The sequence below is a fragment of the Lycorma delicatula genome, chromosome 1, assembly GCF_047948215.1.
Source record: "Lycorma delicatula isolate Av1 chromosome 1, ASM4794821v1, whole genome shotgun sequence".
NCBI classification, from domain to species: Eukaryota; Metazoa; Arthropoda; class Insecta; order Hemiptera; family Fulgoridae; genus Lycorma; species Lycorma delicatula.
The window spans coordinates 62583343-62597963 of record NC_134455.1 but is presented as its reverse complement, the minus strand read 5'-3'; the positions used below and the strand labels follow the sequence as shown (position 1 = coordinate 62597963).

General features: G+C 28.8%; 1 protein-coding gene across 1 annotated transcript in view; it reads right to left on the bottom strand.

The window, feature by feature from the left end:
• Positions 1-6948: 6948 nt before the first annotated feature.
• Positions 6949-14621, bottom strand: part of pAbp (poly(A) binding protein) — a 46770-nt gene continuing 39097 nt past the window's right edge. Inside the window, exons 9-10 of the mRNA XM_075355674.1 lie at positions 12834-12938; positions 6949-8104 (exon numbers count right to left, since the gene is read on the bottom strand). Of these exons, the coding sequence (XP_075211789.1) occupies positions 8033-8104; positions 12834-12938 (177 nt within the window). The 3' untranslated portion in view covers positions 6949-8032. The remainder of the gene's footprint in view (positions 8105-12833; positions 12939-14621) is intronic.

Here is a 14621-nt window from a genome sequence, read left to right as displayed (position 1 = left end):
CTCAATGTACATTTCAAAAATTAATTATTACTTTATTGATATTGGCAGATCTGTTTATAAGAAATGATTGTTAACAGTTTTGCTATGGCGTGTTTACTCCATGTCAGTTGTTTTTCTAGTGTAGAATATTGTGTCCATTTGAAAATGTTGTTTACATTAACATTTTTTTTTTTAGGCTCATAACATGTGAATGGGAATAAGATATGGAAGTTAGCAGTGTAAGTGAGAAAGTAAAAAGTTAAATTTAACCAGGATTTGAACATCAGACTTACAGTGCTGAGCAGCACCATCCAGTTCCCTTCTAACAGTATCATTATGCTCTAGTCTAAAATTTTTTTTTTCTTTTAGTTTTGTTCAATTTCATTTTCAAAGTCTGTTATTCATGTTGATGTGATCTATTCCTTGCTTCAGCTATTTTGTATAGAAGCAAGTCAATGAGTTTTGGCTTATGACTGTAAGGTTCTACACGTTTTACAATGTAATGGGTGTTTTCAGTACATGGATTATGTATATAAAGTTTAAGTGGGAATAGGTGGTTTAAGGTCCATCACCATCTCTTAGAAATTTTAACATTTGCAGAGATGAACTGAAAATATCATTTCAAGCTACACATATTGTTTATGATTGTGCACACAGCTTTAGACTACTCAAACCAGAAATACTAAGCCTATTAATCAAGATTCTATCAAACACTTAAGATTAATTGGACCAGTCTTTTAGATCATTTACAACACAAACATACAATATGTCACAAAGAGCAAGTTTAAAATTTAGTATTTAATAATTAAATATATTTTCCATTGATTACATGCAATACGTCAAAGCAACAGTTTTTACCTTGACATCAATATAATTTCTCTTCAATTTTTTGTGAATATTGGCATTAATACAATGATTAAAAGTAATCGTCATTAATTAAAAGTTCTTTATAGTAGATACCTAATTTTTTTTTCTCTTTTAAGGTAATTTGATGGTATTATTAAATAAAAGATGACTATAATTTTCATGACAATATATTGATTTAAATAAAATTCTACTCCAAAAACTACAATTTTTACCTTATATATAGTGAACTGAACAATAAATTAGCAATTCAGCTTTATTAGTATAGACATTACTTTATCATTATTTTAATGGTGAACACAAGTATAATCATTGGTAAAATATGAATGGGTCACTTACTTAAAAAGAAACTTTTGTTCATAATTAAGGTATTTGAAAATGGTGAATTGCAAGTTTCACTTTATTTTTTGTCTTTAATAACTCATTGCCAATTTCATTTGCATGGACTAAAACAGGTTTTTACAGACCAAAGACAATCAAATCCAGTAGATCAAAATATTTACCTATTTTATGATATTCCAAACTTTGTTTCATAGTCTTATTTAAGAGTCACATTTTTAATTTATCTGAATCTTATCTTCAGATCTTTGTATAAAAAGATAAATGTGGTTAATATAAATATAAATGTGGTTATATTAAAATATCAAAAATAAATAATTTGAATAAGTCTGTCATGAAACATTCTAACCTCCAAATATTATTTACTTCACTATACTAATAACACTTAAATATGATTTAAGCTTATTTAGAGATGGGGTTAGTTTATTTTCATATGCCTCTGATCACTCTGGCAATTAAAGCTATTTTAATCTTTTATTGGATATTCAAGCTAAAGTATATTATATAATACGATCATGATCACACCTGTTTGTAATAGTTATAAATTAGCTAGGAGTTTGATTTTAGATTATATTAATTTTCCTAATCTGTACATTTCTTGAACAAGAAGCAACCTCCCCATGGCCCAATGAAATGAAATGTAGTCTTGTAGACTCAGGCCGACCATTTCTGACCTATTGTCAGTTGAACCCACACCAAGGTACACCAGTATCCACTGTCAAATTTTAACTTTGATTTGAATCTCAGAACCTTCGACTTCAAAATCAGCTGTTAAATCACCACAATTTGTGGCGAGTTAAAACACTACACTAGACCAACCAGATGGCAGAATAAATTAAATTATATATTTTCACATAAAATTTCAACCTCATTTCTTTCAACAAATAATACTGGTTAAAATACATGTATAATATGTCAAAATTTATAAAGTTAAATAACCATTTAAACTGGATTTTTTCAAAACAACTATAAAATTCTACTAATATTTAAAATAAGTATCTAATGAACAAAATCACAATTTTTTAGGCAATTAGTTTTCCACATCTTAAAATATTAATTATATATTTTATCTGTTCCCACAACTTGTAGATGATACTTCTGTTTTAACTAAAAATTTGGTATATTGAATATGCTTACTTCATCAGCTAAATTTTCACAACAGAACAACCTTATCATTAGGGGAGTAATACCAACAGAAGGGTTATGACTAACAATTTTGATTACCTGCTCTATTCAGTCTTAAGCTATTAAAAAAACAAAGTAACACCTCAAACTTTGCTGAAAAATAGCTATTCTTACTAAAGAAAACTTAAGTTCAATATGACACATTTTGTTTATAAATGGAGCCATATTTCTTTGAAATTGGCTACAACTTTTTCTATTTATTACTAAAACTGCAATTTTTTCCAGTTAAGGATTTTTCAATAATTATCATTATTAAAAAAACAATGAAAAGGAATGTAGTCAGGTAATGAGTATGTCTATACAAACCTATCATATTTTTCTTAATCGGTGAATTTACAGTTTTATAGCATGTTTCTTAATCTTTAAATGATTAGACATATTAATAACAAATTATTTTGATCTCTGTATATTTCAACAAAATGTAAAAGTTTAACACTGTCTATAAAGGCAGTAATATTAAACCAGTCAGTACATCGGCTAGCTGGTATACGCAACCACATAGTTTTTAAAATAACTATCTTTTTTCATAATGCAATTTGTAATGAATGGAGTCACCGATTTTTATATTACCTTTTTATAGCTGACACTGAAGGATGTAGACGACTGTATTTGTAACTGAAAACATGATTTCAGATATATGAGATCTGTAAATAAAATAATGAGACTAGTTTTTTGGCAGCCATAGGGCTAGGAATCAGTTGCGGATGATCCATGCTCTGGAAGACTGTTAACATCAAAAAGTGATGACAATGTTGAGCGAATCAGAGACTTGATACTGTATGACGGGCAACTAACTGTCAGAATGATTGCAGAACAATTGAGTTTGAACCATACCATAGTCCATCAAATATTGACAAATGAATTGGAGATGAAAAAATGTTTTTGCATAATTGGTACCAAAAACCTCTGTTCTGTTGAACAGAGAAACAACAGGGTGGAAGTGTGGCGCAATCTTCTGGGGCAAATTGGAACTGATGCTGATTTTCCAAAAAAAATATTACTGGTGATGAATCTTGGATATATGAATACGAACCAGAAACTAAACACCACAGCAAGGAGTAGCACACTTCAAACTCACCACGTCCCAGAAAATCAAAACCATGCTAATTTGTTTCTTCAATAGTAATGGTATTTTCCATAAGGAGTTTTTGCCTACAGGAGTGTAAATCAGTATGTTTACAGAGAAATTCTTGAAATACTCCAGAAAAGTTGCCAGTGTGAGACCAGCCATCAAAGACAACTGAATGCTGCATCATGACAATGCACCTTGTCACACTGCACTCTCAATTAACGAGTATTCGGCAAAGAAAAACATTTCTACAATTCCTCAACCACCTTATTCACCTGACGAGTCCCTATGACTTTTCCCTGTTCTCAACTTTAAAAAACCACCTCAAAGGACACCACCATTTTGGAATGGTAGAAAATATTTTTAAAAATGCAACCGACCGACCATCTGAAGGTTATTCCAGTTTCTGAGGAACACCGCTATGAAGAGTGGGAAAACCGTTCGATGTATTGCGTGGGACCCAAGGGAACTAAGGTGATAAGAGTCCATGTATAATTGTATTGTAAATAAGTTTTTCTGAACCAGTCTTATTGCTTTATTTACAGACCTCGAGTCCAAACAGATTTGCAAGTACAAAATAAAACTTTAATTTTAAAGTTTCTGTAAGTGTGATAACTTTCTGTTTTTTGTATAATTACAAATATGGTAAATAGAATCTTGCTATCTCCCTCAGTTTAATAGAAATGGCAGATGAAAGATCTATAAAAGTTAATATTACTAATGTAATGGAATGTTGTACTTGCATTAATTTCTTAACAGATGCTCCTCTTTAGTAGATAGTCTCAGGTTCATAAAGTCAAAAAGTAATCACCTCTCAAACACTGAAATATTTTTATGGAAACATTCACAGCGTTGGCCAAATACTGCCTAAGACTTAGTGGAAAGAAATCCAGACATGGATGGAGAAAAAGACTTTTAGTAACAATTTTGCATGAATTTCTCAAAGATCCTGGATTTTTGTGACATTGACACTCAGAAAAATTTTTACAAGTGTCTTTAAATGCTGTTTAAGCAGGGAATTGTAAATCAGTCAACAAAAGTTAAAACATCCTGATAGGTTCTCTTATTGTGGGCCCCAACAAAAATTCATTTTTTAATTTTTGCTTCAATTATCTTTGGAAATTTCTGTCATACATACACATATGCTTGATTGTCCTTTATAGATTTACAATTTTTTTTATTAATCCTGGTTTGATGTGAAGGGGCAATAAAAATATTTTTTCTAGTTTAATTAGAGGCTCATGAATTTTTTTTGTTTGTGAAACAAAACTGCTTTTAAACTGTACTTGAGGAATCGATGAAAAGTCACCACTATTTAGGTTCATGAACTTGCCCTAATTGTAATATAAGCCCATCAATATATTTATATACTAAACAAAGTAATTTTCTTCAGTAAAGTAATTATAAAGATTTTTCTGTCAGCTTTGATAGCCTAAGATTTTTATATTTTTTTAAAAGTAAATTCCAACCTTGCAATCTTAAGCCTAAAAGATGTCTCTCTATGCCCACTTCTTCAATGTTGTACTCATGTACGCTACTTCAGCACAGTTTTCAGAAACTGAAATGGATTTACTGTACAGATGGCAATGAAGGAGAACAGTGTGTTTACACAAAGAAAGAAGAATGTAGAGATCCTTTGGTTCATAACAAACCACAGGGACACCAGTTGGCAAGGCCTTACATGTGCCTTTTAGTTGACCAAATGATTACAACATATTAGATAAGACCCTTGTCTTATCCTAATTGGTGACTTTAGACACAATACAATTTATATGCTATTTTAAAGGTTTATAAGTTAACAAAGCCAACAAGCTTTGTGTCATTTTGAATTGTACAGACATGATGAATCTTGTTCATGTATGTAATGTTTGGGTTATAACTTTTTGTTATTGTTTCATAGTTAACAACTGTTTAAGAGTTAAAAGTATATGCTGTGCACATATATGTAAGAAATCAAATAAAATAAAACACAGTGTGCAGCCATGCATCATCATATGTCAACAATTTTCAAAGTTTAATTTTGAAATTTTTCAAAAAACTTAGTGGTGGGAAAATTCTGACTTCATAATTTTTAAGTGTTAAAAAAACAAACTGGTATCATGTATCACATGTTAAGAAACAAAAATCATGTTTTATCACTGCAATAAACTTAAAAAATCATTCGTATTCTTTTTAGTTTTATTATTAATCAATACTGCTAATTACATTAACTTGTAGTTACTCTGAGATAAGACACCACTAATTAAAACTGATGAACTTGCATTTTTATTTGATTGCTTTCAAGGGATGTATGTGACAACCCACAAACTTGTGATTCTTGTGTTTCAAGTTCATTTTATGCAGCTACGTTTAGGAAACCTTGTCATATTAGAATTTTTTTTAAAGCATTGATTATATCAAGAAAAAACTAAAAGTAGGGAAATATGAAGATGCTATTTTATTACTTTGTCCTCAGTGTATTGCAGTTACTAACAATACTAATCCAGAGTTTCAATTATTTTTTGGTAAAAGGTGCTGTATTAAATGAAACTTCACACTCTACTAATATCCATTGGCTGGGGTTGCCCTTTTTTAGACTATTAAATCCTATATGATTACTTATGAGCTGTCAATGAATAAATGTGACACTGGTTAGAACATGAGAAATCTCTCCCTAAGCTAAAAAGTTAATGTCTGTAAATAATAAATTATCAGTTTTATTATACTCACAACCATTAATTTTCAGTCTAAAAAATGAACAATCTGTAAGCTCGCATCATAATGTTTTAACTAATAATTCATATATGAAAGAAATATTATAAAATTTTTGCTTAAAATGAAATTAGTTTTTGGTTAAAAATGAATAGTTAATAGCTCTGTATAATCTACAATGCAAATATCACAGGAAACTGTATCACATATTGCGTTATATGTTTTACATCAGTAATTTCATTGAAAGAAAAACCTATCATTGTTACACTTAAGTATTTATTTTTTCTTCAATGTTAACAATTAAATCTGAAAAAAAAATTAAAATATCTATTCACCATCTGAATATACACATTATAAATCAGTTAAGGAAAAAATTGTAGATACATAAGTCTGTTGTTAACTAAAATTCATGTAGCCAAAATGGTCCTCAACAAACTCCACAGATTGTGTATCACGACAGCAGTAATTATTAAAATAAATAAAAAATAAAATCTAGTATAATAAAAAGCCATATATTACTGGTTAAAGAATTTAAATGCAAGCGTATAATTAATATTTTTTTGATCTCCTTGTTTTACATATACTACCTAGTACTCTCGTCGAGTAATACTGGATAGATCCTTGCAATAGTGCAACTAGGCATTCAGCTGCTTGAAATCTGTATAGCTCAACAGTACTATCGCGTACAACTTACACGTATAACAAACCAAACATCTTGATTCAGCCAGATAAAAACTTGCTAATGAAAAAATTAATATTTTCAAATTGATAAAAAATACAGCTATCAGCAATACAAACAAGTAAAATAAAATAAAATAAAATGCTTTTTAAATATTTTTTTTTTATTCTCAAAACCCCGAAACCAAATTCAGAAAAAGGTAAAATTATTCTAGGAGAATGTAAAGGCACATATACATGTTAACAAAACAAAAATATAAATAAAAATTACAGGAAAAAATTTCAGTACATACTGATAATTCATGGCTGTTTTAATATTTTATAGAAAATGTTTTTCTAATTAAAAAAATAATGGAAAATTACATAACTATGTTCAATATTTTGAGATATTGCAATATACATCAACAATAAAGAACAGTTAACAAAACAAAATATTTTCACTTGTAGTATACCAAATTTGTCATCAATAAGCAAAAATTGAAAGAAAAAAAAAATAAGATAAACAACTGAAGAAAATAAATGATAAACATTACAATTAGCAAACATTTTCCAAATATTAAAACAGAACGTGTATTACTTATTATCAATGAATTTTCTGAAGAAAAAAAATAGTAGTCTTCTGGAATGCCCTACTGTTAAAATAAAATAATGAAAATAATGATAATGAAAGCAACACTGGATAGGATTCCCCTTTAATTATTTTATCATGAATAACATATACAACACAACTGATATGAAAATGGTTAATATTTGTTAGAGAAAGAAAAAACAAATATGATCAAAACTTTTGTATTATTTTATATTTTACTTTATTTTTTTTCCATTTTTCAACTCTTGCTATTTTTTTCTTCTTTTTTATTATGATTACAATTTTTTTGTTTATATAAAAAATAGAAAATATGCAGAGGAAAGACGAGTTACTTCCAGTGCATTTTTTCTAACGAGGTTACATATATTATCCATTTAATACCTCTGCTGTGTTACATACATTATTCAAAAAAATAGTAAAACAAAAATAAGAATACAGAAGACAAGATTATAAAGAAATAACACAATGTTTAACCCTGTCATAAAAAAGTAACAAAAATAAAGAACAAAACGGTTCAAAAGCTGTTAGTATTTTCTCTTTTACTAAGAGTCTGGACTCCCTTATATTATGATAAATTACTTCCTTTATTTCTGTTACTTTTTTATATAAAAAAAAATCTTTTTTTTATCATTCAATCATTAATCCTTCTTGATCTGGGAAGCAGCCTGCTTAGCTTGATGGGCTTGCAAGACAGCCACTGCTTCCTCTACCTGTAAAATAAGAAAAAAAACAATTATATTTATATAATAAAAATAATTCATATGTAATTAAAACATTACATATTGCATATGTAATAAACATTATTTTTATTCTCCATTGTAACTACAATAAAAATGTTACTTCAACACTCCAAATGCAATTTAGAATTTTGAAATGATAACCAAGGACAGTAAAAGTTACCTATGATGTGAATAATTTTTTTATTTTCAAGGTGCAATTAATCGATTCCCTTTAATAGTATAATACCCAGGTATCTTCTTTCTTTTTCTGTTTAGCCTCTAAAACCACCATAAGGTATTACTACAGAGGATACATTTTTTTTTGTCTTCAGTCATTTGACTGGTTTGATGCAGCTCTCCAAGATTCCCTATCTAGTGCTAGTCGTTTCATTTCAGTATACCCCCTACATCCTACATCCCTAACAATTTGTTTTACATAATCCAAACGTGGCCTGCCTACACAATTTTTTCCTTCTACCTGTCCTTCCAATATTAAAGCGACTATTCCAGGATGCCTTAGTATGTGGCCTATACGTCTGTCTCTTCTTTTAACTATATTTTTCCAAATGCTTCTTTCTTTATCTATTTGCCGCAATACCTCTTCATTTGTCACTTTATCCACCCATCTGATTTTTAACATTCTCCTATAACACCACATTTCAAAAGCTTCTAATCTTTTCTTCTCAGATACTGCGATTGTCCAAGCTTCACTTCCATATAAAGCGACACTGCAAACATATACTTTCAAAAATTTTTTCCTGACATTTAAATTAATTTTTGATGTTAAAAAATTATATTTCGGACTGAAGGCTCGTTTCACTTGTGCTATTCGGCATTTTATATCGCTCCTGCTTCGTCCATCTTTAGTAATTCTACTTCCCAAATAACAAAATTCTTCTACCTCCATAATCTTTTCTCCTCCTATTTTCACATTCATTGGTCCATCTTTGTTATTTCTAATACATTTCATTACTTTTGTTTTGTATTTGTTTATTTTCATGCGATAGTTCTTGCGTAGGACTTCATCTATGCCATTCATTGTTTCTTCTAAATCCTTTTTACTCTCGGCTAGAATTACTATATCATCAGCAAATCGTAGCATCTTTATCTTTTCACCTTGTACTGTTACTCCGAATCTAAATTGTTCTTTAACAGCATTAACAGCTAGTTCCATGTAAAGATTAAAAAGTAATGGGGATAGGGAACATCCTTGTCGGACTCCCTTTCTTATTACGGCTTCTTTCTTATGTTCTTCGATTATTACTGTTGCTGTTTGGTTCCTGTACATGTAAGCAATTGTTCTTCCATCTCTGTATTTGAACCCTAATTTTTTTAAAGGCTGAACATTTTATTCCAGTCTATGTTATCGAATGCCTTTTCTAGGTCTATAAACGCCAAGTATGTTGGTTTGTTTTTCTTTAATCTTTCTTCTACTATTAATCTGAGGCCTAAAATTGCTTCCCTTGTCTGTATACTTTTCCTGAAACCAAATTGGTCTTCTCCTAACACTTCTTCCACTATCCTCTCAATTCTTCTGAATAGAATTCTAGTTAAGATTTTTGATGCATGACTAGTTAAACTAATTGTTCTGTGTTCTTCACATTTATCTGCCCCTGCTTTCTTTGGTATCATGAATATAACACTTTTTTTGAAGTCTGACGGAACTTCCCCCTTTTCATAAATAATATTACACACCAGCTTGTATAACCTATCAATCGCTTCCTCACCTGCACTGCGCAGTAATTCTACAGGTATTCCGTCTATTCCAGGAGCCTTTCTGCCATTTAAATCTTTTAATGCTCTCTTAAATTCAGATCTCAGTATTGTTTCTCCCATTTCATCCTCTTCAACTTCCTTTTCTTCCTCTATAACACCATTTTCTAATTCATTTCCTCCGTATAACTCTTCAATATATTCCACCCATCTATCGACTTTACCTTTCGTATTATATATTGGTGTACCATCTTTGTTTAACACATTATTAGATTCTAATATATGTACCCTAAAATTTTCCCTAACTTTCCTGTATGCTCCGTCTATTTTACCAATGTTCCTTTCTCTTTCCACTTCTGAACACTTTTCTTTAATCCACTCTTCTTTCGCTAGTTTGCACTTCCTGTTTATAGCATTTCTTAATTGTCGGTAGTTCCTTTTACTTTCTTCATCAAAAGCATTCTTATATTTCCTACGTTCATCCATCAGCTGCAATATATTGTCTGAAACCCAAGGTTTTCTACCAGTTCCCTTTGCTCCACCTAAGTTTGCTTCTGCTGATTTAATAATTTCCTTTTTAATATTCTCCCATTCTTCTTCTACATTTTCTACCTTATCTTTTTTACTCAGACCTCTTGCGATGTCCTCCTCAAAAATCTTCTTTACCTCCTCTTCCTCAAGCTTCTCTAAATTCCACAGATTCATCTGACACCTTTTCTTCAGGTTTTTAAACCCCCAATCTACATTTCATTATCACCAAATTATGGTCGCTATCAATGGTCTGCTCCAGGGTAAGTTTTGCAGTCGAGTTGATTCCTAAATCAAGAAAGAGGATACATATAAATGCAAATGAAGTGTAGTCTTGTATTGCCTCAGGGCTAACCGTTCCTGAGATGTGTTTTAATTGAAACCCAACCACCAAAGAACATCAGTATCCATGATCTAGTATTTAAATCTGTAAAAAGTAACTGCCTTTACTAGGATTTTAATCTTAAAACTCTGCGAAGAAAAGTTCATCACTAGATCAACCCAATGGGTTTATCCAGGCATCTGGGTAAATCTGAATTCATTTAACAAAAGAATAATGAGGCATGTTATTTTTAACTTTTAGTTTCTTTTTTAATAAGAATTTAAATTTAACTTTTTTGAGCAAATATTTTACTAAGAGATCAAACGATTTTTGGAAAAAATTCTTTATTATCTATTTTTATATCTTCTGACATGGCCTGTTTTAAACATTGATTACAGAATTTACTAATTCTCTTTTGGAAGATCTAGATTTCACAATTAAACATTCCTTAGAGAAAAAAAATTTACTTGTTAATAAAAATATTACAGTAAGTCTTCATCATCATACAATTTACAAAAACACAAGTCTGTAAGCAAATGGCCTAAAATTCACTGGCGAGCATAGGCATAATACTCCAATTGTTATCACAGTAATTTCTATTCACAGTATAATGTTTTTCTTTGTCGAGAAATTTTTATGAATAATTTTAGTTTCCCAATTAGAAGAGGAAAATTTAATTTTTTATTAATAAACATTAACATAATATGTATATTTATTTCCATTATTGGTATATTTCTCAATTTTATTATAGCTTCAAAATTTCTAACAAATAAATACAGGTTCACTAACTCCTCACATTTCCAATTTCATATTATATTTTAGGCTACAAATGAATGAAAATGACAATTATACTTATGTGTAGTTACACCAAACTTATACTTGAAACATGAGCAACCCTTTTCAAAATGAATTTTTGTATTATTTACCTTTTTTTAAACTTGCATTGTTTATTGTTTTTGAGTGCAATTATTTTTAGACTATTGCACTTTCTTCACCTTTTACTAAAAAAAACTACACCTTTTTATTAGGTAGGGTGGATCAATAAGACTCTGTTTTCTTCAAAAACTGAAATACCTGTCTGGCTTAACTTGGATAATTATTTTCATAAAATAATTTTTACAGAATATTGAAAGATCAGCAATAAAAGTTACATATATATTCAAATAAAAATACAATTTAATCAGTGTTAATATATCCATCTAGTTACATTTTGTGGAGCAAAATATAGTCATTAATATACCAAAAATATTTGTAAGCATATCTGAAATAATTTATACATTTTATTACAATAGAACAATTTATAATGATTTCTTTCATGATTAGATGGACAAATATTCAGCTTGGTAACTACTAATGGACTGTACACTATTTAATCTTGAAGAAAAACAAAAGTAATTTTGAAGTTTATTTTGACAAATAGAAACTTCTGGAAGTAGAAGGTGTATGACAAACACAGTCACTCATTACAGAGTTTTTTCTCAGCACAAAGCTTTTTTTCAAAAAAGAGTACAAATAATTTTTATATATTCACATACAACTGAACAAGAAAATGCAAAAAAAAAAAAAGATTCAAAGGGAATTAATATTATTTATACCAAAATATATGTTGTTGGCATAGATGTTAAAAATCTTTTTAGTATCATTTTAGTTGAAATTTTATCATTTTTAGCAGAAAAAAAATAGTTATTACCAAAGAATCAATGAGCCACTACTATGAACAGAAACTGATAAATGCTTATTACATTGACAGTGAGAAAATAAACAATTGGCAGCTAATTTCTTTAACAAAAAAAGCTCTAGTAAATACCCACTGAACTGCAATTCACAGCAGCTGACAAAATGTAAGAAGACTAAGATAATTATTTTACACAGTCTAAATAAAAGTGGACCATCACTATGTCTGAATGAAAAATATAATTATTACAGCATTATGTTAAACATAATTAAATTTTACTATTTAACTCATGCAAACTGTAATAACTTATTTCACGATTGAACTCCAATTCCTTCCTGATCCCTTCTTACATCAAGGTACAGTATTCACTTTACCTTGGAGATACTTGATTCACTGCTGAACCCTATAAAAATTTGATTCAGGTGGTATAAATGATTGCAGTGTTTATACTTACATTAAAATATTTTAATGCATCAACATACCTTTGCCTGCAGTGACTCATGGTGTTCTAACATATGCAAAAGCTCGGAGTTATCAATCTCAAGCAACATTCCTGTGATCTTTCCAGCCAAGTCTGGATACATTCTCTAAATAAACAAATTACAACCACAACAATGAAACAACTGATTTGTTTGGTAATAATGTTTGATTTGTTTTGGTAATAATTTATTACCAAAAGCTTACATCAATTAAAAAAAAAATTAATTGTACTTGCAATTAATTGAAGCAATACTGTCTCATATTTAAATTACCTATAGTATCTATTAATTCAAACATCATACAATTAGTCATTTATGTTGATACTGAACTGAACTTTTAATCATATTTTTCATCATAAAAAATATGATTAAAATATAAAACAGTAACTAAAATTACAATCCTTATTAAGTGATTTGGTGTAAATTTACTTCTTCAGGAGAGCCATGCTAGTTAACAGGTAAAAGATACTAGCTGAATTCAACTTGCATGGCATAAATTATTACCACTTAAAATAATTCTAAATACTGCTGCTAGATGCGAGTTAAAGGTACAAATGATGTACTGTTTTGGAAATCTTAATGTTTTTGAAACAAATGTCATCTAGTAAAATTTTAATTAAAAAAATACTTTATATAAACTATTTTGGCTGACCTGTTTCATTAGAGCATGTCAATTATGACCATCTAGTACAGAATATTGAGATAAAGACATATATTACCTTAATTTTTAATTTAAAATTCAATTAAACATTTAAATTACGACTGAAGATGCAGGATCCCATAAAAGTACTTTCATGGTAAAATTAAAGTAAGATATTTCTTATCTCAATGTTCTGTAGTAGGTAGGTGGATCATACTAATAGAATTTAAAATATAATTTTAACAGTACAGAGAAATGTAATATGAACTTTAAAAGGAGTTATTTCAGTAAAATATGTATGTGTAACATATATATATATATATATATATATATATATATATATATACGCTCATGAACAAGTACATATATATATGATTACGTTTGATTTTATTTATTAAAGGCATTTTATCTACTAAAAAAAAAAAATAATAATAAATGTGATTTAGTAAGGCAAACATAAACGATTTCAGGATTGACCTATGGAAAAAATAAATTTACTTAAAATTAAAGCTATTGGAATTGGTTTACTTAATTTCTTTAAAAAAAATTAATAAATTTTACTATTTTTCCAGCTGTTTTTAAATTTAAAAAAAAACTTTAGTATCTAGTTAATTCATGATTTTTATTCAATACATACAACATTAAAATAATAAAGCATTATTTGCCAATGAGAAAATAAAGCACTGAGAATGTGATCAGGTAACATAATTTAATACTACATAAATTTACAGCATTTATTATTCCAAAATTAAAATGTATACCGTGTAATTACTAATTTGATGTATTATAAAATCATTTTAATATTTTTCCTATCTTTCTTTTTTAATCGTAAGTCCAAATCCACCATGTTTATCTACCCAGTAGTTACATATAAATTGTTTTTTCAAAATAGCTGACGCACAGATGTCTCAGTTACTTATAAAATTTGCAACCATGTATTGCCTTCTAATTACTTTTTAAATACGATTTCTGATTGAAAGTTATTATTTATGATACTTAAATAAAGTTTTATTTAAAGATACTAAATTATTTCCCAAACCTATTTATTCAATTCATATAGTATAGTTCTCACTTTTTATTACTTAAATCTTTGCATAAAATAGGAACTGCTATATACAATCTGCATACAACAAATACTTCATGTAATGAAA